We start from the raw sequence: 25,754 nt of genomic DNA, 5'->3' as shown, positions 1-25,754 counted from the left end.
AGCTAGTATATCATAAAGTTTGGCCCAAGGTCTTCTGAATCACAGACCAGTGCTGTCTTCCAGTTATCTCCAACCCATGACAATTTACCTTGCTACAAAGTTAAAATAGACAAGTGTGTGCCAAACCTCTTAAGAATACACATACATATGATCTAGTTCCAATATTTTTTCTAAAGAAAATAAATTCTCAGAAAATTTGCATTAAATTTTAAGTTCCCCAGCCAAAGCAATCTTAAAAAAGAAGAACAAAGCTAAAGGCATTATAAGTCCAGATTTCAAGATAAACTAAAATGTATTAGTAATCAAAATAATATGGTACTGCCACAAAAATAGGCACATAAATCAACAGAACAGAATAGAGAGCCTAGAAATAAACTCATGATAATATGGTCAATTCACCCATGAGGTAAGAATATACAATAAGGAAAAGACAGTTTCCTCAAAAAGATGATGCTGAGAAAACTTGACAGTTACATGGGAAAGAATGACATTGGAACACTTTCTTATACCATACATAAAAATAAAGTCAAAATGGTTTAAAAACCTAAATGTGAGACCTAAAATCATAAGACTTCTAGAAGAAAGTATAGGCAGTAGTTTCTTTGACATCAGCTTTAGCCAAATTTTTCTAGATAGGTCTCCTCAGGCAAGTGAAACAGAGGCAAAAATAAATTATTGGGACTACATCAAAATAAAAAGCTTATGCACAGAAAATCATCCACAAATCAAAAAAGCAAACTACTGAATGGGAGAAGACATTTGCAAATGATATATCTGATAAGAGGTTAATGTCCAAAATATATAGAGAACTTACATAATTCAACACCAAAAAACCCCCCATACAATCAGATTTAAAAATGGGTAGAAGACCTGAATATACATTTTTCTAAAGAAGACACATAGATGACCAACAGAGACATGAAAAGATGCTCAACATCACTAATCATCAAGATAATGCAAATGAAAAGCACAATGAAATGTCACCTGTTAGAATGACTAGCATCAAAAAATAAGAAATAAGCATTAGTGAGGATGTCGGGGGGGAAAGAACACATTCTTGTTCTTTGTGGGAATGTAAACTGGTGGGAATGTAAATCGGTAGAGTCATTGTGAAAAACACTGTAGAGGTCCCTCAAAAAAATAAAGATAGAACTACCATATGACCCAGTAATTCTACCAATAAAGAAAACAAAAACACTATTTCAAAAAGATATACACACACCTATGTTAATTGCAGCATTATGTATACTAGCCAAGATACAGAAGGAACCCAAGTGTCTACCCATAGATGAATGGATAAAGAAGAAGTGGTATGCATGTGTGTATATACATATATGTGTGTACATGTATACATGAAAGCATGTAGAGAAAGCATGAATTCTGAAGTCTGAATAAACACAGAAAATAGAGTAAAAAGCCATCACAATCTATTTCAAAGCCCATCTGTTATATAAATGAGCCAATGTTGGCTTCCGTACCTTGGCCCCTACATTGTTTACTTCGTTACCTGGTAGCTCAAAGCCCACAGGTACTAAAATTTTTACATACCTAATTATTTTACATATAGCCCAAAGATATAGATTTTTAGCTATCCAGAGCCCGCCCACCTTGCATATCCCAGGAAACTGTGCCCAATATCTGCTAGCCATCAATAAGATAACTTCTGCCTGCTATAGGTAGATAAAAACCCCCAAGTTATTGCTGCCCTTTGGAACTTTCTGACATAGAGTCCTCCCCCCTCTCCAAGCTAACTCATAGCACCTTGTCAAGTAAGCTTACTCTCTGATCCCCTTCTTTTTCCTGGGTGTTAGCCCTTAGTCCTCCTTCCCTTCTGAGTACTGGCCTGTAAGCCTATAACCTCTGAAATGTCTCCTGAAAGGTGAGGGATTTCCCCAGCAAGATATTCTAAGCAGTGTCCCCAGATAAAAGTTGTTGAAGCTACTGCCACCTCATGGTCATATCTTTTACTTCAGAACCACCAGAACCACCTCCCCCTACACAATTCTGGCAGAATAGCCTTTGGCCAAACTAAAGAACAATTCAAATTTTTGCTCAGAGAGTAAGTGTCCTACACACATTTTTTTTTTCCAGGAAAAAAAATAACAATTTCTTCAATTAATAGAATTGGATTATTTGTAGTTTCACAACATAACTCTGGGGTCTTACTGACTACAATACAGTCCAGAATTCCCTTTTTTGCCCCCTTTGTCTATTGTTGACTTATGACCTTTAGAAAATACTATTCATATTTACCAGTGTTAATGAAAACTTCAAGTTCTCACTAACCTTAGTACTTCCCATTATACCTTTTTTTATGTCATTGAGGTTACCTGGGCAAGTTCTTTTTTTCCTTGACATATCTTAAATGCTTATCACAGAGCTTCAGAATTGAAAAAAAAAAAATCGCTTTTGATGCTTACTTAAATCCCTACATCTTTCTCAGCCTACATCTCACAAAATCCATGATAGAAAGTATTCTTCTGAAGTAGCTTGGTCCATCACTGGACAGGTTTCTTTTTTTTTTTTTTAAGATTTTATTTATTTATTTGACAGACAGAGATCACAAGTAGGCAGAGAGGCAGGCAGAGAGAGAGGGGGAAGCAGGCTCCCCGCTGAGCAGAGAGCCTGATGCGGGACTCGATCCCAGGACCATGGGATCATGACCTGAGCCGAAGGCAGAGGCTTAACCCACTGAGCCACCCAGGCACCCCTACTTGACAGGTTTCTCTGTTAGAAAGCTATTCTCCATATTCAATTGTAATGTATCTCCCTATAACTTTTAACTATTATTTTTAATTCTGTATTTTGGAGACAAATGGGACAAACTGAATTGCTGTGTTAAATGATCACCTTCTCTTTTTTTCTGATACAGTCTTTGTCTTCCAATTTAAATATGCAATCTCCTTCCACTGTTACTCATTTTTCATAATTCCAAGCCCTTCTGATTGCTTCCTTCAAAATCACCGCCATTTGCCCATGTGCTTCTTAAATTATGGGACAAGAATTTATGAAGGACTCTTTATCTGACCTCTGCAGAGTCAAACAGGATTAGAGTATTACCTCCATTATACATTCCAAAGTCACAATATTAGTTGTAGCAATTATAATGTTGATGTAATGTTGATGTAAATTTTTAATTTACTTTACCCAGGCTAAAGTGAGACTTTAGACCAGTAGGACAATACTTAACAGTCAAGTAATAGTGGAACAGTTGTTACTGATCTAAAAATCCCAGCATTCCCAGCTTGTATATGTACTCAATTATAGAGAGAAAGGAATAGATCAAATAAGACTTTGAAGGGTTTTGTAAATTCTTTACTATAATTAAACTCTGTCTTTATATCCTTTGGCTTTATAGAACCCTTTGCTCTTACATTTTCATCCTAAATCCAGGTCGTCTCTTTTATGGGAAAACACAGCTGCATTACTATAAAAAATATATGCAGATGCTTTTGGTTATATGTAACATTCTGATCCAAGGCTTAAAACCAACTTATTCTTCAGCTTAGATCCAGGACTCACCATCTTTCCCTTTTCCCCTAGAGGCTGGACCAATTTAAGCCTCAGTTAAAGAAATACTTTCTGAGATCTAGCCAAAACTTTCTCATTGTTATTCCTAGATGAGGCCATTGGGAAAAGTCAGATAATCCAGGAGGGTCAGAAGCAAAACTTGACACATTTATTTAAAAGCATACAAGGGACTGGAGCTCAGCAGTAAGACCTGTGTAGTCATAGAGTGCTCTGGATCACCACACTTCCAAAATGGACTGTCAAGAACAGAAAAATCATGATTCAGAGTGTGTTTGGTACATACCCTCTTTTAGAGGCAGGGCTGTAATCAGTTGTTCCCAAATCAGGAGAAACTATGGTGCCCTGTATAACTTCATGTAACCAGCATGAAAGGCCAATATACTCATTGTGTGGGCTTCAAATAATTTCTATTCTTGATAATATTACTCTTCCAACACGCAACCCCTTACAGAAGCGTGAATTGGAGCACAACTTGTTTGACATGGCTACACATTTTTTCCTGCTGAAATGAGAGGACAAGGAGATCAAGGCTGACTCCAGGAGAGAGAAACCTATACTTGGATGTCTGGCCTCTATTGGATTCTACAATCCTCACATAATAGCATTAGGTAAGGTACAGCTCAGATTTTCTTGGTAATGTCTTTTTTACTTTCCTCTAACCCTTTATTGTATTTTTTCCATATGAAAATGTAAGTTAAAATAGTTTCCTCCTAATGGAAATTGGTTTTATTCTCAAATATATAACATAGCCTACAACATGAGAACTGTTCTAAATAAACATTGTCATATGTATTTTATTTATAAATATATTAATAAATATATTTAATAAAAATAATAGTATTTTACTTAAATTGAAATGTTAGCTGAACTCCCAAACATATGCACCAAGAATAAATTGTGGAATGACAACTTCATCATTCTATACCTTATTACTTATTCAAATCCCATATACCAGATTTTCTGACCCTGAATATGGGGTAGAAAAAAACATTCGGTAGTAAGAGGAGGACATTTTTCTGTTAAAGGATATTGACTAACTACATAGAGAAAATATATCCGCTATTGACTATAAACATATTTTCTTCAAGAGGGAATAACCTAAAACAGTTCACTTATCTATTTAAAATAAGAGAGACTTATTTCGGAGGCTTAAGTGGGTAGAAGAATAAATGAAACAAGATGGGATTGGGAGGGAGACAAACCATAAGTGACTCTTAATCTCACAAAACAAACTGAGGGTTGCCGGGGGGGAAGGGGTTGGGGAGAAGGGGGTGGGATTATGGACATTGGGGAGGGTATGTGATTTGGTGAGTGCTGTGAAGTGTGTAAACCCGGTGATTCACAGACCTGGGGATAAAAATATATGTATATAAAAAATATATGTTTATAAAAAATAAAAAATTAAAAAAAAAAATTAAAAAAAAAAAAAATAAGAGAGAACAATTATAAAAGCCATTTAATAAAGATATGGACAATTAGAAACAGAAGACAGCAAGAAACAGTGTACACACACACACACACAACTTTAGAGCAGATTATAACTTAGTGACGGTAAGAAAGATCACAGCACAAAGCATCATGGATGAAAGAGACAAAAAGAAAGATGAAATGATGGATTCACAGACCTGGGGATAAAAATATATGTATATAAAAAATATATGTTTATAAAAAATAAAAAATAAACAGTATTGTATTGAGCATGTTCCTGCCATGGATATTCTCCTGTTTTCCGGGACTAATGGTGTATCCCTATAAAAAACAAAATCTTTATTGCCTTGCTTTTGTTTTTAGCAAAGTGGAGTTTCCACTCTTTGCATTTTTTCCACTCTTTTTTCCTCTGGCTACAAGCAATTATTTCACTAACTGGTTACTATTATTGCATGTTCATTAATTGAGATAACAAATATTTAGTAAGCACTTATAATATACCAGATAGTGTCCTAGATTCTACAAATACATTGGTGAGCAAAATAATGTCTGTCTTTCTCTTACATTCAGACTGTTGAGACAGAAAATACACACTAAGTATATAATTCAATGCCAGGTAGCTATAGGCACTTTGAAGAAAACTAAAGTGGGATTGGGAAACAGAGTAGCAAAGATGGGTAAAGTAGGGAAAGGCCTCTGTGAGTTTCTGATTTTTACTAGAAATCTGAATAAAGTAATAGATTAAGACATGTGAATACTGGCCAGGTGGAGAGAGGGATAGAGTGAGGGTAATCCAGGCCTGTATATGGGCCACCCCTGGCATAGTCAAGAATCAGCACAGCTGGAGTGAGCCCAGTCGGGAGAAGAGTGGTAGGAAATGAGGACATGGAAGAAGGCCTCATTGGCCTTCCTAGCTATGGTAAGAAACTTTTTTTTTTGCTTTTTGGTTTTTGATGGTTTTTTTTTTTATATTTTATTTATTTATTTGACAGAGACCACAAGTAGGCAGAGAGGCAGGCAGAGAGAGAGAGAGAGGGAACTGGGCTCCCTGCCGAGCAGAGAGCCCGATGTGGAAATTCATCCCAGGACCCTGAGATCATGACCTGAGCCAAAGGGAGCAACTTAACCCACTGAGCCACCCAGGCGCCCCAGGAACTGGAGGGTTTAAAGTATATATAAAAGATTGAAAGCTAGTAGTTGACATGGTCAGATTTTCTAAAAACTGTCATCTAGCTACTATATGGGTAAGTCTCTAGGCATTTAAAAATGGAAACAGGCAATTTAAAAGGCTTTTGTAGTGGTCAAAATGGGAATAACATCCACCGGGTGAAAGCTGATAGGAACGCTAAAAATTGTTCAGATTCTGAATGTTTTGAGGCCTAGAACACTTGTTGATGTAGCGTATTGAGAGGAGTGGTAAAGATGTGGCCAAAGTGTATAGCCTGAACAGCTGAGTGATTGGTGGTGCAATTTAGTGGTATGGCAGTAAAGGAAGGATTGGCCAGTTTGAGGAGAGAGAAATCAAAAAAAAGTTTAATCATAAGCATGTTTCATTAGATATCAAATGGAGATGCTGAGAAAGAAATTGAGCAGATAAATCCAGGTTATGAAAGAAACTTCACAGCTAGGGAGAGAAAAATATGGCTTTATCTTGCATAGATGGTTGGCTTTTATATCAAGGGGCTAACTGGCAGGTCACATGCAGAGAGAGGATCAGTGAAGAAGGAAAAATATCAGGGATTAGGTGAGGATCAGTGAAGAAGGAAAAATATCAGGCATTAGGTCCTGGGAAAACATGTACAGATCAAGTCAGTCAGGAGAAACTCTGACATAGAAGCTTGAGATAATATATAGAGAGAAATGAGAATGACTAGTCTATGCACAGATCTCCAATTAATATAATTCAAGTCTCACATGCTTTCAGTGATATAATACCATAGTTATTTTTACTTTACATGACAAAATATATATAGAATACTATCATGAGGTACTTTCCCTGCATGTGATAAATTTCAACTGAAGACTGAAGCCTGTGTACTCTAGTTAGGGTAAATCTCAGTTAAAAGAGATCGTTAGTGTTTAGTCTAAACCTCATTCGATTAGGGACACCTGGATGGCTCAGTTAGTTAAGTGTCTGCCTTTGGCTGAGGTCATGATCCCAGGCTCCTGAGATCAAGCATTGCATCAGACTCTCTGCTCAGTGGCGAGTCTGCTTCTCCCTCTCCCTCTGTGATCTCTCTTACTTGCTCTCTTTCAAATAAAGTCTTTAAAAAAATAAAAAAGAAAATAGGAGAAGATATTTGCAAATGACAGTACAGACAAAAGGTTGATATCCAGGATCTATAAAGAACTCCTCAAACTCAACACACAAAACAGATAATCATATCAAAAAAAAAAAAAAAATGGGCAGAAGACATGGACACTTCTCCAATGAAGACATACAAATGGCTATCAGACACATGAAAAAATGTTCACCATCACTAGCCATCAGGGAGATTCAAATTAAAACCACATTGAGATATCACCTTACAGTTAGAATGGCCAAAATTAGCAAGTCAGGAAACAACATGTGTTGAAGGGGATGTGGAGAAAGGGGAACCCTCTTACACTGTTAGTGGGAATGCAAGTTGGTGCAGCCTCTTTGGAGAACAGTGTGGAGATTCCTCAAGAAATTAAAAATAGAACTTCCCTATGACCCTGTCATTGCACTACTGGGTATTTACCCCAAAGATACAGATGTAGTGAAAAGAAGGGTCATCTGTACCCCAATGTTTGTAGCAGCAATGGCCATGGTCGCCAAACTGTGGAAAGAACCAAGATGCCCTTCAACGGACGAATGGATAAGGAAGATGTGGTCCGTATACACTATGGAGTATTATGTCTCCATCAGAAAGGATGAATACCCAACTTTTGTAGCAACATGGATGGAACTGGAAGAGATTATGCTGAGTGAAATAAGTCAAGCAGAGAGAGTCAATTATCATATGGTTTCACTTATTTGTGGAGCATAACAAATAGCACGGAGGACATGGGGAGTTAGAGAGGAGAAGGGAGTTGGGGGAAATTGGAAGGGGAGGTGAACCCTGAGAGACTATGGACTCTGAAAAACAATCTGATGGGTTTGAAGTGGCGGGAACAACAGTGGGAAGTTGGAGGAACAAAGTGGTAGTTATTAGAGAGGGCACGGATTGCATGGAGCACTGGGTGTGGTGCAAAAATAATGAATACTGTTATGCTGAAAATAAATAAAAAATAAATTTAAAAAGAACATGAAAAAATAAATGCAAAAAAATATTTTAAAAACCTCATTTATTCATACCAATTTTATTTAAAATGTTCATTCAAGGTGACAGAACAAGAAGCTTACTCCTCTTCAGAAACAAATTTTTAACTGTAAAAGGAACAAATCTAAAAATAAAGAATACTTTGAAGAATTGTGCCTATCACCAAACCCTGAGAGGAAGTAACATTTTAAATTGTGTGATTTCAGGAGATCTTCAAAAATAAGAGGTCACAGGTGGCCTCACTGATAGCACTGGTTGACTCTAAGTTGATGTTTCTGAACTTGGTTGAAAGCCTCTGAATGACAAGAAGCATCTATCTTAATTTTATGCAGTGCTGAGGACACATAAAAAGGCAGGGGTTTAATGGCCCATGATGAGTATGGTAATCATGATGGTAAAGCTGTAACAAGCACCCACAGCCCCAAGTTCCTTATTTCCTCCCAATATCTTCAAGTAATCTAAAACTGTGCTGTCAATTGAATCGTAAAGAAAACTGAAAAACATCTCAAGATGTAGTCATTTGTTACATGGTGATGTCTTACTATTGCAGTTTGAAGAGAAAAAAAAATGAAAAACCCAGTTGAAAATAACCACTCAGACCCTGTGAGTGAATTCATTCTTCTTGGATTCCCTTGTTCCTGGGAGATTCAGATCCTCCTCTTCTCATTCTTCTTTGCAATCTATGTCCTGACACTAACTGGAAACCTATGCATTATCTCTGCAGTGTGGTGGGACAACCATCTCCACACCCCCATGTACATCCTGCTGGCCAATTTTTCCTTCCTGGAGATCTGGTATGTCACTTCTACTGTCCCCAATATGCTAGCCAACTTGCTCTCTGAAACCAGCACCATCTCCTTCTATGGCTGCTTCCTCCAGTTCTACTTCTTCTTCTCCATGGGTACCACTGAGACCTTCTTCTTGTCTGCCATGGCCTTTGACAGGTACCTTGCTATCTGCAGGCCCCTGCACTATCCCACAGTAATGACTGTTCAGCGCTGCATCAGAATAGGAGCTGGGTGCTGGGTGTGTGGCTTCTCCTGTTTTCTCCTCCCAGTTTACCTCATCTCCCAACTTCCTTTTTGTGGTCCCAATATAATTGATCATTTTTTATGTGACCCAGGGCCCCTTATGAAGCTGTCCTGTGTGCCAGCTCCTGCTACTGAGATCATCTGTGCCATTTTTAACTCAGTCCTCATTTTCTCCACCTTCCTCTTCATTACCAACTCCTATACTCTGGTGATCAGATCTGTGCTGAGGGTCCCCTCAGCAGAAGGTCGGCATAAGGCCTTCTCCACGTGTGGCTCCCATCTTGCTGTGGTGTCCCTATTCTATGGCTCTATCATGGTGATGTACGTGAGCCCAACAGCAGGAAATCCAGCAGGGATCCAGAAAATTGTGACTTTATTTTATTCTGTGATGACTCCATTTTTCAACCCCTTGATCTATAGCCTCCGGAATAAGGAGATGAAGAAGGCCCTGAGAAAACTGTTTCAGATTATGAGATTTGGTCAAAGATAGCCTCTCAAGAACTAGAATCCATATATGTATAGGACATATAGTGATATAAAATTACAGGAGGTTAATGGTCTTAAGCAAATTTGAGAGGCAAATATGTCTCCCATATTCCCTGGAATATTTTTAGAAATGTATATCAATGAGGCAAATACAAATAAGATCTTATAAGAACTTGCATAAATCATTTGTACTAGACTTTATTATATTAGTACTCCTGTGTGTCTTATATGCAAATAGGAAAATGTGAAACATTCTCAGACCTCTGCAGAAAAACCATATATAACCCAGATATCACCTTGTCAGCTTCTATCTTTTACATATATAGGTAAATTTGTCTCTGATCCCCAGTTTCTCAGTGATCACCTGTTTAAAGTACCCACGGCTATCTCCCTACATATCATACAAACATGTTCATGTGTGCTTCTTTTCTCCCACTCCTGAATCTACCTTGTGTCTTGTTTTGATTACATCAATCTGCATGTGAGACTCACCCCTTCAACATTTTATCTAAAAACAAAGAAAATCCAGTTTTGTGTGGGTTTATTAACCTGACTAGAGGTTGGGGTTAGGGAGAGTTACAGGAAAGGCCACTGCTGAACACCCAGTCAATCTTTCATATTATACCTGGTCTGCCTCTTTTTCTTTTCCTCATCGTCTTCCCCACCACCTACCAGAACAACCAGAACATCTTTCTCTTTCTATTCAGAATAATTATTTTACACATGAAGCCCCTTGTAATTTTCAGTTGTTCCTCAAAGTGGGCTTGCCAAAAATTTTCTCCTCAGCAAATCTAATTCTTAAATAGGATTTTGTGAAAATAAGGGTTTTTTCCCCAATTGTTTACTTTTTGGGTTGTTATAGGTTCTTATAACTTATCGTATTCCTTATCGTACTACCCCCAGTATCACTCAATACAAAAGAATAAATGTATTGAAACAAGAGATGAGACCAGGAAACAAGATTACTTGGAAAAAACTTAATGAAAAATAATGATTCATAATTTTAATTTTTCTAATGATTCATATTTTAAGTGCTTTATGATTTTAAAGGGTTTTTCTCATTTTTAGTATTAGAATTAATACTAACCATGCAGCAATGATAGTGTGTATGAGTCTGAGGATAGAAATAAGATAGTATTTTTTAAAAAAGAAAGAAAGAAGATACTGTGGCTACTCTTCAACAAATCGTGTTGGGAAAACTGGACAGCCACATGCAAAAGAATGAAACTGGACTACTTTCTTACACCATACACAAAAATACTCGAGATGGATTAAAGACATAAATGAGAGACCTGAAGCCATAAAACTCCTAGAAGAAAACATAGGCAGTAATTCTTTGATGTTAGCCTTAGCAACATATCTTCTAGATAGGTCCCCCACAGGCAAGGGAAACAAAGGCAAAAAGAAAGTACGGGGCCAATACCAACATAAAAAACTTACACACAGCAAAGGAAGCCATCAGCAAGGGGAAAAGACAACCTAGTGAATGAGAGAAGATATTTTTGAATGATATATCCAGGAAGGGTTTAATATCCAAAATACATAAAGAACTTAAAGAATTAAACATACACAAACAACCAATCTGATTTTAAAAATGGGCAGAGGACCTGAATAGATATTTTTCCAAAGAAGACATACAAATGGCCAAAAGATATGTGAAAAGATGTCACCATCACTCATCATCAAGGAAACGAAAATCAAAACTATGATGAGATATGTCACCTCACATCTGTCACAGTGATGTAAAAATCAAATAGACAAGAAATAACAAGTGTTGGCAAAGATGAGGGGGAAAAAAGAAGCCTTGTGCACCACTGATAGGAAATGTAATTGATATAGCCACTATGGAAAAGAGTATGGATGTTCCTCAAAAAATTTAAAAATAGAAATACCAAAGATCCAGTAATTCCACTTGCCAAAGGAAAAAGCAGTAAGTGGACATGCAAAATTGATGAAGGGAAGTGGGAGATACAGGTTTCCAATTATGGAATGAATAAGTCACAGGGATAAAATTACATCATAGAGAATAAAGCCTATAGAATTGCAATAGTGTTGTATGGTATCTGATGGTAGGTACACTTGTGGTAAGCACATCATAATGTATAGAGTCACTGAATCACTATGTTACACACCTGAAACTAATGTAACACAGTGTGTCAACTATACTTTAATAAAATAAAAATAAACCAATTTTTAAAATTTTTTATAAAGATAGGCAAAAAATTGCTATAGTATTATTAGAAATAAATTAGGAATGGGAAAAATGGGAAAATGCAACAAAGATTAATAACAATTTGATTTAGAGGGACTCATAGTGCCATTAATAATTTTTCTATATTTTATCATATTTGACAACTTTTTCTTAGATTTTTCTGAAATAGTGATTTTAATTGTATATAATTTTCTAGCACAGTGTATATGCCTCATAATCAAACCAAGAGCAAATTTCCTATGTGGTATGCAACTTAAAATAATAAAAAGAAAATCTTTATATAAGTGCAAAAGCTATTAAAGGTGCTTCATCCAGGATAAGAGTGCATGAAAAGAGATATTTTTGGAGAGATTTAGGCAAGTGAGTCTCAGGCCTTCAAAGTTGTCTCCCTAAAACAAAAGAACAGTGTTCTTTTTTTTTAAGATTTTATTTATTTATTTTAGAGAGAGAGAGACAGACAGAGCATGAGAGGCATGGAAAGGAAGAGGGAGAGGGAGAAGCAGACTCGCCACTGAGCAGGAAGCCCAAGCTTGATCCTGGGGCCCTGAGATCATGACCTAAGCCAAAGGCACGTGCTTAACCAACTAAGCCACCCAGGCACCCTTCCTTCCCAGGGTTCTAATTATCTGCCCTGTGTGTGGGAAAATGACCTGATCTGTATACTCTGATAAGCTTAATTTCTTCAGTAGTTCTGTCTTTAGTTTTCCCCCATATCCTTTCGGGCCTCTCTATCAATATACCCAGGATATTTTCTGAATTTCCCCCTTGAATTTCATCCCCAATGCAATGTGCTTTAGACTGTTTTTAAGATCATAGGTTCAAATGAATGGTTTTATCAATCCTGAAACCACATCCTACCCTGGAAACAAAATTCTGTTCACATTATTCATACAGGAACTCTCCCAGGCCATGGGCTTACTACTGACAAATGTACATTATTTCCCCATACCAAACACACTCAGTGGTGCTAAAATTAAATTGTCAGTATCAATTATTTGGATATTGTACTATGATGTGTTTTCTCTTTCCCACATTTTTCTTTCCCTGCTTTGAAACATTCCTTCACTCATTTATTCATTTTTTGATATACTCATCCTCCAAATATTTACTGAGTGTCTCCTATGTGCTAAGTATTGATCCCAGGTTTGGGAAAAAAAAAAAAAAAAAAAGAAGTGCAAAATACAGAGCTTTGAGACTTAACGTTGTCAAGAAAATAGATTCTTTTTTTTTTTAAGATTTTATTTATTTATTTGACAGAGAGAGATCACAAATAGGTAGAGAGACAGACAGAGAGAGAGATGAGGAGAAGCAGGCTCCCTCCTGAGCAGAGAGCCCAATGCGGGACTCGATCCCAGGCCCCTGGGATCATGACCTGAGCGGAAGGCAGAGGCTTAACCCACTGAGCCACCCAGGCGCCCCAAGAGAATAGATTCTAAGAGTTGTCATCTCAAAGAGAAATTTTCTCACTTTCATGAAAGAGAAATGAAATTTTCTTTTCATTGTATCTATATGGGATGATGGAGGTTAACTAAATCTATTGTGGTAATCATTTCACAACACATGTAAATCAAACTACCATGCTGCACACCTTAAACTTATAGTTATGTATGTCAATTATTTCTCAATAAAACTGGAGGAAAAGGAAAGTAAGGGCAAATTGAAAGGAACCAGAAAAAGGAAACTAAAGCATCCAGAAGCTCTAGGGATTCTGTATTTCAAGACAGCCTTAAAGAAGCCTAGACTGCTCTGACTTTACTGCTTTATCTAGTAAAGGGATCCCCAGCTGCAATAATTGGGGAGGTGGTAAGAAATTGAATTCAAACTGCCAAGTTTGGAATGAGGTCAACAAGCCTGTCCACAAACTTCACAAACATCCTTGCAATTGGCTGCAGATTTTCATGTTACAATTTTTCCGCCAACCCTGTCTCTCTAAATTATAACAGTGAGAAACAATGGGAGAAGGGCTCAGTAGAAAAAAATAAAAATATATATATTTAGCAAGCCTTCTTTATAAAAAACTATAAAACTTTATTCAAAGAAATTCAAGAAGACATGAGTTAATAGGAAGATATGCCAAGTCCATGGATTATAAGAGTAATTGTGTAGGTGACAGTAAATCTTCTCATTCAGAGCAATTTCATTCAGAATTTCAGCAATAATTTCTGTGCAAATTGACAAGAGGATCCTAAATTTATGTGAAAAGGCAATGGGCAAAGACTACCAAAAAGAATTTGAAGAGAAATAAATTTGGAGGACTCTTCTCACTAGATATCAAAACTTATTATAAAGCTATGAAAATTAAGAAAATGTACTGCTGGTACAATAAGTATAAAAAGAGAGATGATTGCACTACCAAGTATATACCCCAAAGATACAAATTGTATTGTTCTGAAGGGACACCTGCACCTCAAAGTTTATAGCAGCAATTTCCACAATAGCTGTGGAATGGATAAAGAATGGAATATATAAAGAATGTAATGGATAAAGAAGATGTGATGTGAGATATATATTTTTTTTCAAAAGCATTTTGTGGGGTATATCATTTCTGTAATTATATAATGTATTTCTTTGTGGTTTTAAGTGATAAAGACATTAAGTTAACAAACATAAGAAATGTATGCACTGCTTGAAACTTAAATTATTCTTAGAACACTTTTTTTTTTTAATTTCTTTTCAGCGTAACAGTATTCATTGTTTTTGCACGACCCAGTGCTCTGTGCAATACGTGTCCTCCTTAATACCCACCACCTGGTTCCTCCAACCTCCCACCCCCTGCCCCTTCAAAACCCTCAGATTGATTTTCAGAGTCCATAGTCTCTCGTGGTTCACCTCCCCTAATTTCCCTTAACTCCCTTCTCCTCTCCATCTCCCCATGTCCTCCATGCTATTTGTTAAGCTCCACAAATAAGTGAAACCATATGATAATTGACTCTGCTTGACTGATTTCATTCAGCATAATTCAGCACAATTCAGTCCCATCCATGTTGCTACAAAAGTTGGATATTCATACTTTCTGATGGAGGCATAATACTCCATAGTGTATATGGACCACAAAGAACTTCTCAAACTCAACACACACAAAACAGATAATCATATCAAAAAAATGGGCAGAAGATAGGAACACTTTTCCAATGAAGACATACAAATGGCTATCAGACACATGAAAAAATTTTCATCATCACTAGCCATCAGGGAGATTCAAATTAAAACCACATTGAGATATCACCTTACACCAGTTAGAATGGCCAAAATAACAAGACAGGAAACAATGTGTGTTGGAGAGGATGTGGAGAAAGGAGAACCCTCTTACACTGTTGGTGGGAATGCAAGTTGGGGCAGCCTCTTTGGAGAACTGTGTGGAGATTCCTCAAGAAATTAAAAATAGAACTTCCCTATGACCCTGCAATTGCACTACTGGGTATTTACCCCAAAGATACAGATGTAGTGAAAAGAAGGGCCATCTGTACCCCAATGTTTATAGCAGCAGTGGCCACAGTTGCCAAACTGTGGAAAGAACCAAGATGCCCTTCAACAGACAAATGGATAAGGAAGATGTGGTCCATATACACTATGGAGTATTATGCCTCCATCTTAGAACACTTTCAATGGGAGTTGCATTGCCCTTTAAGTGCTGTAATTTGATAGAATTATTTTACTGCCATGACTAAATATAGAAATTTCAAAAGAACATATTTTCAAAAAATTTTGTGTCAGAGGGTTTTTCATTGGTTTCATTTTTCATTGATAATTGGTTTAATTTAAAATATTTAGTTATATAAAATTTATACAAAATATAGAATGTGTATATACATACACACACAATGGAATATTACTCAGACATCTGAAGGGATGAACACTTACCATTTACATCAATGTAGATGGAACTGAAGGGTATTGTGCTGAGCGAAATCAGAGAAAAACAACTATCATATGGCTTCACTCATATATGGAATATAAGAAACAGTGCAGAGGATCTTGGGGAAGTGAGCAAAAAATGAATGGGAATCATCAGAGAGGGAGAAAAACCATTTGAGAGTCTCTTAACTATAGGAAACAAACTGAGGGTTGTTGGAGAGGTTGGTGGAGGGGGATGGGTAATAGGGTAATGGGCATTAAGGAGGGTGTGTGATGGGATGAGCACTGGGTGTTGTATGCAACTGATGAGTTACTGAACTCTACCTCTGAAGCTAATGATGTACTACATGTTGGCTAGTTGAATTCAAATTTTAAAATTAGTTAAATAATTGAGACAGATGAAGTGTGCCTGGGTGGATCAGTTGGTTAAGCATCTGCCTTCTGCTCAGGTCATAATCCGGGAGTCCCAGGATCCAGACCCGCATCATTCTCCCTCTCCTTCTGTGTGGGAGGCCACGGTAAGGCTTGAGACGAGGACCAAACCAGGCCCTGACTTGTGCCTCCTCTAAAGGCTGAATAGCCGAACAAAAGGCTTAGGTCGATAAAGTCGAGTAGCACTGAGAAAGGGTCTGTGCTATGTGTTGTGCGCTTGCCTACATGACTTCCCACACGTTTGCTAGTCAGATAGAGACGATTTGGCCGGGGTCAGAAATTCTTGGCTGGTCCTTGCTGTCCTTGCGCGGGCTATAGACTACACCACTATAAGGCTGTGCTGTGCTTGCACAACTATGTCTTGAGTGGCCTTGAAGTCAGTACATCTGTTGCTAGAAGGTCTGCTATTGGTGTTTGGAAAATAGATAATGGGAAAGCTTGAAGGATTTTCTGTGCATGTTGCAAACTCTTTAGTAATCAGCTAAAAATAGATACTTTCCTTATGATTGTTTCTGTTAGTTATATAATGCCTCACAGCCTTGAATAAAATTGGCACTATTGGACATCCTCCTTGGTGCTCCTCCTGCCCCCATCTCTTTGTCTCTTAATTTCTTTTCATCATCCTCTTACCCTCTCGACCCTGGTTGATTTGTCGCACAGGCCGTGACACTTCTGCTCCTCCCCAACTCATGCTCTCTCTCATTCACACTCTCTCTCAAATAAATAAATAAAACCTTTAAAAGAAAACTATAAAAGGACAGATGAAATTAAATAGAGAATCCAGAAACCAACCCATGCATATATAGGGCCACTTAATTTATGATAAAAATAGGACTACAGAGCAGGTGTAGAATACAGGTTTAACAACAAAAAAATGTCTAGGTCAATGGACTTTCAAGTGGAAAAATGAAATCTAAGCTATATATGTCACTTCATACAAAGAAATTATGACTAGGATAATTGCAGATTTTAAATTTGAAAGTAAGATATTAACACTTCTAAAAAATAAAGGAGAATACTTTCATAACTTTAAAATAAGCAAAAAGAATTAGCTATAAAGAAACTTGATTAATAAATTAGATGCATTAAAAGTAAGAACTTCTATTCATTAGTAAGACAGTCAGAGAAAGACAATACCATATGATTCCACTCATATGTGGAATTTAAGAAACAAAACAAAGTAGGGGAGAAGTAGAGACAAATCATAAACCAGATTCTTAACTATAGAGAAAAACAGATGGCTACCAGGAAGGAGGTGGATAGAACGATGGGCCAAATAGGTGATGGTGATTAAAGAGTACACTTCTCTTGATGAGAACTGAGTAATACATGCAATTGTTGAATCACTATGTTGTACAACCAAAATGAATATAAACACTTTGCTAACTACACTGGAATTCAAATTTTTAAAAAACGAATTTCTGTTTATTAAAAAGAAATTATGAGACTGGAAAATAAGCCAGTTAAATGGGAGAAAATATTTGGAATACATCTAACTGATTAAAGTCTTGTTTTCAGAAAGTATCTTTAAGCCTTTGAAGTAAAAACAAATTCCCAATAGTTTAAAGTAGGCAAGACTCTTGAAAAGTTATTATTAAAAAAAGACTATACCCAAATATAACATGGGATGTGTTTGCCTAAATATTTTTTTCAAAAAACTGACATAATCAAAGACTAACAAAAACAAAGCAAAACAAAAAACACAGAATAATGAGGATGAGCACATATTACTCGTGAGAATATACATTTGGGCAACCATTTTTGGAATACTCTTTGACATTATCTGTTATAGCTGAATAAATGCATTTCCTGGAATCCAGAAATTTCATATATATATATATATATATATATATATATATATATATATATATATATTATACACACACACACATAGATATATCATAAATTTCTGTAAGCATACACCAAGAGATATGTAGAATACTATTCATTGCAGCATTACTCATACTACCCTCTAACTGAATGTCCCAACAACAATAAGGTGGAAATGTGGTATAATCATATAAAGGAATAATATATAGCAATAAAATTAAATGAACGACAGTTAGATTAAACATTACAGATAAATCTCACAAATTTAATTATGAGTTAAGGATTCCAGACACAAAATAGATGCTGCATGATTTCATTTATGCACATTTCAAAAACAAATTAAAAACTTGGTGTTTGATTATAACTAAGTAAAATTTTGAAAATTATCTCCTCTTTTGAACAAATACTGTTAAACCATCAAGAGAGAAAATCCCAAATCCCCAAACAGGCAAATTGATGGTATTTAAAATAGAGATAGAGGTTATTCTGGAGAAAGTACTATCAGGAAAGGTGACAATGAAGCTTCTGAGATGCAAGGTAATGTTCTTTTACTCAGGTGGTGGTTAAGTGGATTTGTGGGTTTTTAGTAATTCAGAGAGCTGTACAATTACAATATGCATATTTTTAGGTACCAAGTTTTAAAATTTAAAAAAAAAAAAAGCCTCAAGCCAGATCATTTTATTCTCTGCCAAACACCTCCACTAACCCTTTCTAAACAGTGAAAGCTGAAGTCTTTACAATAGCTCATAGGTACATTTACCTTGTTATATTTCTACCATCTTGTCCTGCTCCTTTCTCCACTGCCATTCTGGCTGGCCCCTTTCCTCTTTCCCCAACATATTACCCTTTCTTCTGCCTCTGGTTCTTGTGATTGACCTTTTTGCCAGAAATGCAATACCACAGATAGCTATACAGTTTGTTCTCTCACTTCAAGACACTGTTTAAATGTTACCTTCTCAGGATGCCTGGATGCTCAGTTGGTTAAACACCTGCCTAGGTCATGATCTCAGGCTCCTGGGATTGAGTCCTGTGTCAGGTTCCTTGCTGAGCAAGTCTGCTTCTCCCTCTATCCCTCCCTCCCTCATACTCTTACTCTCTCTCTCTTTTAAAAGATTTACTTATTTATTTGAGATCCCTCTCTCAAATAAATAAATTATAAATAAATAAATAAATAAATAAATCTTTTAAAAGGTAAAAAATAATAAATGTTACCTTCTCTATGAGGATTTCCTTACTACCCTAAAATCACAAAATCTCCCTATTCTAGTATTCCCTCCCCACCCCCTACTTTATTTATTTATCCATAATATTTCCTAATAATACTTCATAATTATCTTATTTATGTTACTTATTTACTGCTACCTCCAAAAGAAAATATGTACTGTGAAGACAGGGGTCCTAGGGTTGTTTCATACAATATTCCTGGGATCTTAAATAGTGATCAGCATATGGCAAGTATTCAATAAATATTTGTGAAATAACAGAATGCTAATTAAATTTCTTGAGCTGCCACTTATTTCCAGCCTAAGATATAATTGACATATAACATTATATAAGTTTAAGGTGTATAACATTAGAACATGATGATTTGATACATGTGTATATTGTGAAATAATTACAATACAGTTAGTTAATACTTCTATCACTTCACTTCACATACTTACCTTTTTTTTTCTTTTGGTGGTGAGAACACTCAAAATCTACTTCCTTAGTGACTTTCAAGTATATAACACATAGTTGTTAACTATAATCACCACACTGTGCATTAGAACTTATATATCTATATTATATGTAGAAAAAAAATATATATATAGATTAGATAGATAGATAGATATCTTATAGCTGTAATTTTGTACCCTTTGACCAACATCACCCCATTTCCTTCCTCTCCTGGTCCCTGACAATCACCATTCTAGCCCTTGTTCCCAAAAGTTTAAGCTGCCAATTCTTTCTGCTATACATAAAATGTACCTCAGATATCTGTGACAAAACTACCCCAAGTACAGATATTTGATGGTCAAAGAATGATTCCTTCTTCTTCAAAATAGATAAAGGGAACCCAATGATAGAGCTCCCAGTTGTAGCTATTATGACTTAATTATTCCCCAAAAGCCTTCAACAATACATGGCTACTAGAGAAGAAAGAAAAGATAGACTCAACTTCTATAGATTCACTATTCCCTATGGAATACTAAGAATAGGTGTTTGATTATAATGAAAATTCAAAAATTATCTATTTTGAAAAAATACAACCAAATCCTCAAGAGGATAAATCTCAAATCCCAAAAGGTCATGAGGCAAAAAAAAAAAAAAAAAAAAAAAAAAGTAGACATATATAACACCGTCATTTGAGCTTTCATTTTGACCATAAAAATGTGCTTTGAAACTAGAGAAAAAATACCTTGTACAGTTCACTCTTTGAAATCCATGAGAGATTACAAACTGGATCATCCAATTTCTTGGAACTCCTTTACATGCCTGTTGCTCTGTGAAGTAATATTTTATGTCTGGTCTCTGACCCTCTTCTCGGCATTCATACAAGGAGTAAGTAGAAACTGTATAACATGTGAGCCACGTGTGCTTGAATTTCTTGCAAAATTCAGAAAGAAAGTGTTTTCTTATCTTTGAAAAAAATGAAAATATTTCACTAGAATGAAATGCTAACATATAAATAAAGTCCTAAAATACTAATTTCCTTGTTTCCCTGGATTCTGGAGAATATTTCTCAGTTTATATATATTACTCTAAAAAATTAATAGAAAAATACATACAAAGTAGCTTAGGATTTCTAGTGAAGATGTATGTTAACTGACAGTTTGCTGCAGAAGGATTCATTTTGAAGCTTTTATTGCTTGGTGGGTAAATATGGCAAATCTCTCTTTCCAAAGATATCTTCTCTCCCAAGCCCATATATTACTTTTCAGTTCCATTACACTAATGATCCCTGGTTTAATATGGATTCTTTTTGAAGTACAAAGTTTTCAGCATGTTGCATTTTACTGTTATTTTGTTGTACATATAAGTTGTACCCTAAACTCTGGCATTGGACAATTACTATCCCCAATTCTAAAACAAGAAGAGTGAGTATCAATAATGATTTGAAACAAATCCTATGTCAATGACCTTTCTTTAAATAAAACAATTTAACTGAAAAGGCTGACATTGGGTCCTGAGTAAAGAGGACCACAAAAATGTCTAAAGACAAAAGGACAATACAGTGGAATATTAAAAAGTTATAACATAGGAAATATAATCAATAATATTTTAATAACATACTTGGTAACAAATGGTAACTACACTTAGCATGGTGAGAATTGCAATATGTATAAAAGCATTAAATCACTATATTGTACACCTGAAGTTAATATAACATTGTATGTCAACTACACTCCAAAATACTTCTTTTAAAAAGGTATTAGGGGATATGATTTCTCAAAATCTCTGTGTGAATGAACGAATTCTTTCTTTAAAAACATTAATGAACTGTTTTCAGAAAACCCAAGACCCAAGGATTAGGCTGACCTGAGCTTCTACAACCATTGCACAACCTCAGGGCAATGAGAATCTATAACTAGTCCTTCCAATCTAAACTCTGTCTCAAAGGTAAAATGAAAGGGTTAGCCATCTATGTGGTCTGACTTTTATATAAATTGGCCCAGGGCTTCTCTGACTTAAAGTCTTGGATTTCCACTTTGAAAAGTCTTCTTTGATTTATTAAATGTTCCTGATAAAATGCAAAAATACTTCCAGGAGTGGAAAACAAAAATTCAGCAAAAATGTATTAAAAGTTTGTTAATCTCTGATTATAAGATCCATAGTGCAAGATCTGTCATATTCACACAGGTGCTTCTCTAGCACTCAAAAGACCACTTAACACAATGAAGAAGCTTAATAAATATTCTGAATGAAAATATTTCACTTCATATAAAAGGTCAGAGGAAACAGACCTGAGTTTCAATGTATTTTTTTTTCTTTTTTTAGAGAGAAATCACAAGTAGACACATGTAGGCAGAGAGGCAGGCAGAGAGAGAGGGAGAAGCAGGCTCCCCGCTGAGCAGAGAGCCCAATGCAGGGCTTGATCCCGGGACCCCGGGACCATGACCCAAGCCAAAGGCAGAGGCCTAACCTACTGAGCAACCCAGGTGCCCCCTAAATTTCAATTTAATAACAACTACATGAAATGGAAGTAGCCAGAGAGAGAAGGAAGAAGCTCCTTGTTTCAGATTTGCCCAGATAAGAAAGGCCTAGATGGCACTTAGTGAAATGTAAAATGATACCAAAGGTCTATCTAAAAGAGAAAAAGAAACTTGTGGAAAAGGGCTGTAGAGGAAAAATACTGACTATGGAAATCCTCACAAAAACTTAAAATCTGGGGTGCTTGTGTGGCTCAGTGGGTTAAGCCTCTGCCTTCAGCTCAGGTCTGATCTCAGGGTCCTGGGATAGAGCCCCGCATTGGGCTCTCTGCTCAGCAGGGAGCCTGCTTCCCCCTCTCTCTGCCTGCCTCTCTGCCTACCTGTGATCTCTCTCTCTCGGTCAAATAAATAAATGAAATCTTAAAAAAAAAAAAAACTTAAAACCTATTTTCCCATTTTTCTTGCAGCTACCTTGACCATGGGTTGTACTGTATAAGTATAGGCACAATTAACATGGTCACAGTGACAGACTAGCTGCTTTCCCTCAGGTCAATTGCCATAATGGGCATTTCTGGTTCACATATGCACATGGAAGTCTATTAAAGTAGCCAGAGCAATTTGGAGGCAAAGGTATAGAACTTTTTCTCATAGTGTACAGTGCATTCAGTTGTCTATCATTTATACAAAATGATATGAATCCAGAAACTGGCATTAACAAAAAGCATAAATCCCAGAATGATAGAGGTATTTTTTATTGTCACTTTAAAACACCATGAGTAACCTGGGGGAACTGAAGGTGAAAAATATCTGTTTATATCCTATCATTGTACTACATTTATATAGATTCTTAAAGCATCTTGATTTAGTTTTTTATTATTAAGTCATTTATTAATCTTAAAAAATCAAGTACTCATAGACTGTTGAAAGAACTTCAAATGAACAGAAATGTAGTACTGATAGTGCAGGTAAATAGGTAAAAGAGTAGAAAACAAGTAATCTATCAGAATCACAAAGTGTGAATTGCTAGCATCCAATTCATGTTTTCCTTCTTTTCTATTATTGTGACTTTTTAAAATAATATATGCTCAGGGGCTAAGTCATGAAAGCCACAGTTTTGTTGTTTAAACAAAAGTCTGTTTACTATTGTTTACTACTTTTTCAAATAAAAGATAGAGAATTTTGGTGTTTTTAGGAAGAACCAGCATAACCCATTAAGGTGCAATAACCAAGTCACCTCCCATGTCTTCCAGACCAATGAATGTGTCCAGCACAGAAACCACCAACTCTGTCAGCCACTTCATCCTCATGGGCTTTCCTTCAAGCCCAGAAATGCAGCTCCTCTACTTTGCACTCTTCTCAGTAGTCTACACCCTGACTCTGATGGGGAATGCAGCCATTGTCTGTGCTGTGCGGTGGGACCGGCGTCTTCATACCCCCATGTACATCTTCTTGGGGAATTTCTCTCTCCTGGAAATATGTTATGTCACCACGACTGTCCCTAATATGTTGGCCAATTTCCTGTCCACAAGCAAGTCTATCTCCTTTGTGAGCTGTTTCACACAGTTCTACTTCTTCTTCTCATTTGGGTGTGATGAGGGCTTCTTCCTTTGCATCATGGCCTTTGACAGGTACCTTGCCATCTGCCGTCCTCTATATTACCCACGCATCATGACTAAACAGCTGTACACTGGCCTTGTCATCTTTGGATGGTCATGTGGGTTCATCCTCTTCCTAACCCCAGTTGTTCTCATTTCACAGTTGCCTTACTGTGGCCCAAATACCATCAACCATTTTGTGTGTGATCCTGTCCCATTGATGTTGCTGTCCTGTTCTGAAGACACCACCACTCAGTTCATTTACTCTACTTTCAATGTTATTTTCATGATTGGCACCTTTCTCTTTATTCTTTGCTCCTATGCTCTGGTGATTGTGGCTGTGCTACGAATGCCCTCAGCAGCAAGCAAACATAAGGCTTTCTCCACATGTGCCTCTCATCTGGCAGTTGTCACCCTGTTTTATGGCTCCATCATGGTAATGTATGTAAGTCCTGGATCACGACACCCAGTGAAAATTCAAAAATTTATCACCTTATTTTATTCTGTGATAACACCCTTCTGCAATCCTCTAATATATAGCCTCAGGAACAAGGAGATGAAGACTGCTCTGAAAAGAATCTTTAAGACTGAACATGGTATTCATAAAATCTAAGCAATAGTTGAATTCCATCTCTCAAGTGCAACTTACCTTAATAAAACTGAGTAATATATTTGTCTACAAATTCATTAAGTTTTTTTTACTTTTAAATTCATTAACTTTTATTAAGAAACTACTATAACAAAGACCCATTTTTTTAAATTTTTAAATTTTTTATAAACATATAATGTATTATTAGCCCCAGGATTACAGGTCTGTGAATCACCAGGTTTACACAATGAAGACCCATTATTATCTCAAATACCACTCACCACAAGATGCAGTAGTTTTATTTAAGAATACGTTTCAGCTCCATCCATGTTGTTGCAAATGGCAAGATTTCATTTCTTTTGATGGCTGCATAGTATTCCATTGTGTATATATACCACATCTTCTTGATCCATTCATCTGTTGATGGACATCTAGGTTCTTTCCATAGTTTGGCTATTGTGGACATTGCTGCTATAAACATTCGGGTGCATGTGTCCCTTTGGATCACTACATTTGTATCTTTAGGGTAAATACCCAATAGTGCAATTGCTGGGTCATAGGGCAGTTCTATTTTCAACATTTTGAGGAACCTCCATGCTGTTTTCCAGAGTGGCTGCACCAGCTTGCATTCCCACCAACAGTGTAGGAGGGTTCCCCTTTCTCCGCATCCTCGCCAGCATCTGTCATTTCCTGACTTGTTGATTTTAGCCATTCTGACTGGTGTGAGGTGATATCTCATTGTGGTTTTGATTTGTATTTCCCTGATGCCAAGTGATATGGAGCACTTTTTCATGTGTCTGTTGGCCATCTGGATGTCTTCTTTGCAGAAATGTCTGTTCATGTCTTCTGCCCATTTCTTGATTGGATTATTTGTTCTTTGGGTGTTGAGTTTGCTAAGTTCTTTATAGATTCTGGACACTAGTCCTTTATCTGATATGTCGTTTGCAAATATCTTCTCCCATTCTGTCAGTTGTCTTTTGATTTTGTTAACTGTTTCCTTTGCTGTGCAAAAGCTTTTGATCTTGATGAAATCCCAGTAGTTCATTTTTTCCCTTGCTTCCCTTGCCTTTTGCGTTGTTCCTAGGAAGATGTTGCTGCGGCAGAGGTCGAAGAGGTTGCTGCCCGTGTTCTCCTCAAGGATTTTGATGGATTCCTTTCGTACATTGAGGTCCTTCATCCATTTTGAGTCTATTTTCGTGTGTGGTGTAAGGAAATGGTCCAATTTCATTTTTCTGCATGTGGCTGTCCAATTTTCCCAGCACCATTTATTGAAAAGGCTGTCTTTTTTCCATTGGACATTCTTTCCTGCTTTGTCGAAGATTAGTTGACCATAGAGTTGAGGGTCTAT

General features: G+C 36.6%; 2 protein-coding genes across 2 annotated transcripts; both read left to right on the top strand.

The window, feature by feature from the left end:
• The first annotated feature begins 8,834 nt into the window (after positions 1 to 8,834).
• LOC131837122 (olfactory receptor 11H6-like) lies at positions 8,835 to 9,764 on the top strand. The gene has a single exon (XM_059183381.1). The coding sequence runs from the start codon at positions 8,997 to 8,999 to the stop codon at positions 9,762 to 9,764; it is 768 nt and encodes a 255-aa protein (XP_059039364.1). The 5' UTR covers positions 8,835 to 8,996.
• A 13,712-nt stretch (positions 9,765 to 23,476) lies between these two features.
• LOC131837121 (olfactory receptor 11G2-like) lies at positions 23,477 to 24,430 on the top strand. Its single transcript, XM_059183380.1, has one exon. The coding sequence runs from the start codon at positions 23,477 to 23,479 to the stop codon at positions 24,428 to 24,430; it is 954 nt and encodes a 317-aa protein (XP_059039363.1).
• The last annotated feature ends 1,324 nt before the right edge of the window (positions 24,431 to 25,754 follow it).

Source organism: Mustela lutreola, chromosome 7, assembly GCF_030435805.1.
Source record: "Mustela lutreola isolate mMusLut2 chromosome 7, mMusLut2.pri, whole genome shotgun sequence".
Lineage (NCBI taxonomy): Eukaryota > Metazoa > Chordata > Mammalia > Carnivora > Mustelidae > Mustela > Mustela lutreola.
The sequence above is the reverse complement of the archived record's forward strand: the minus strand, read 5'-3'. Positions and strand labels throughout refer to the sequence as shown.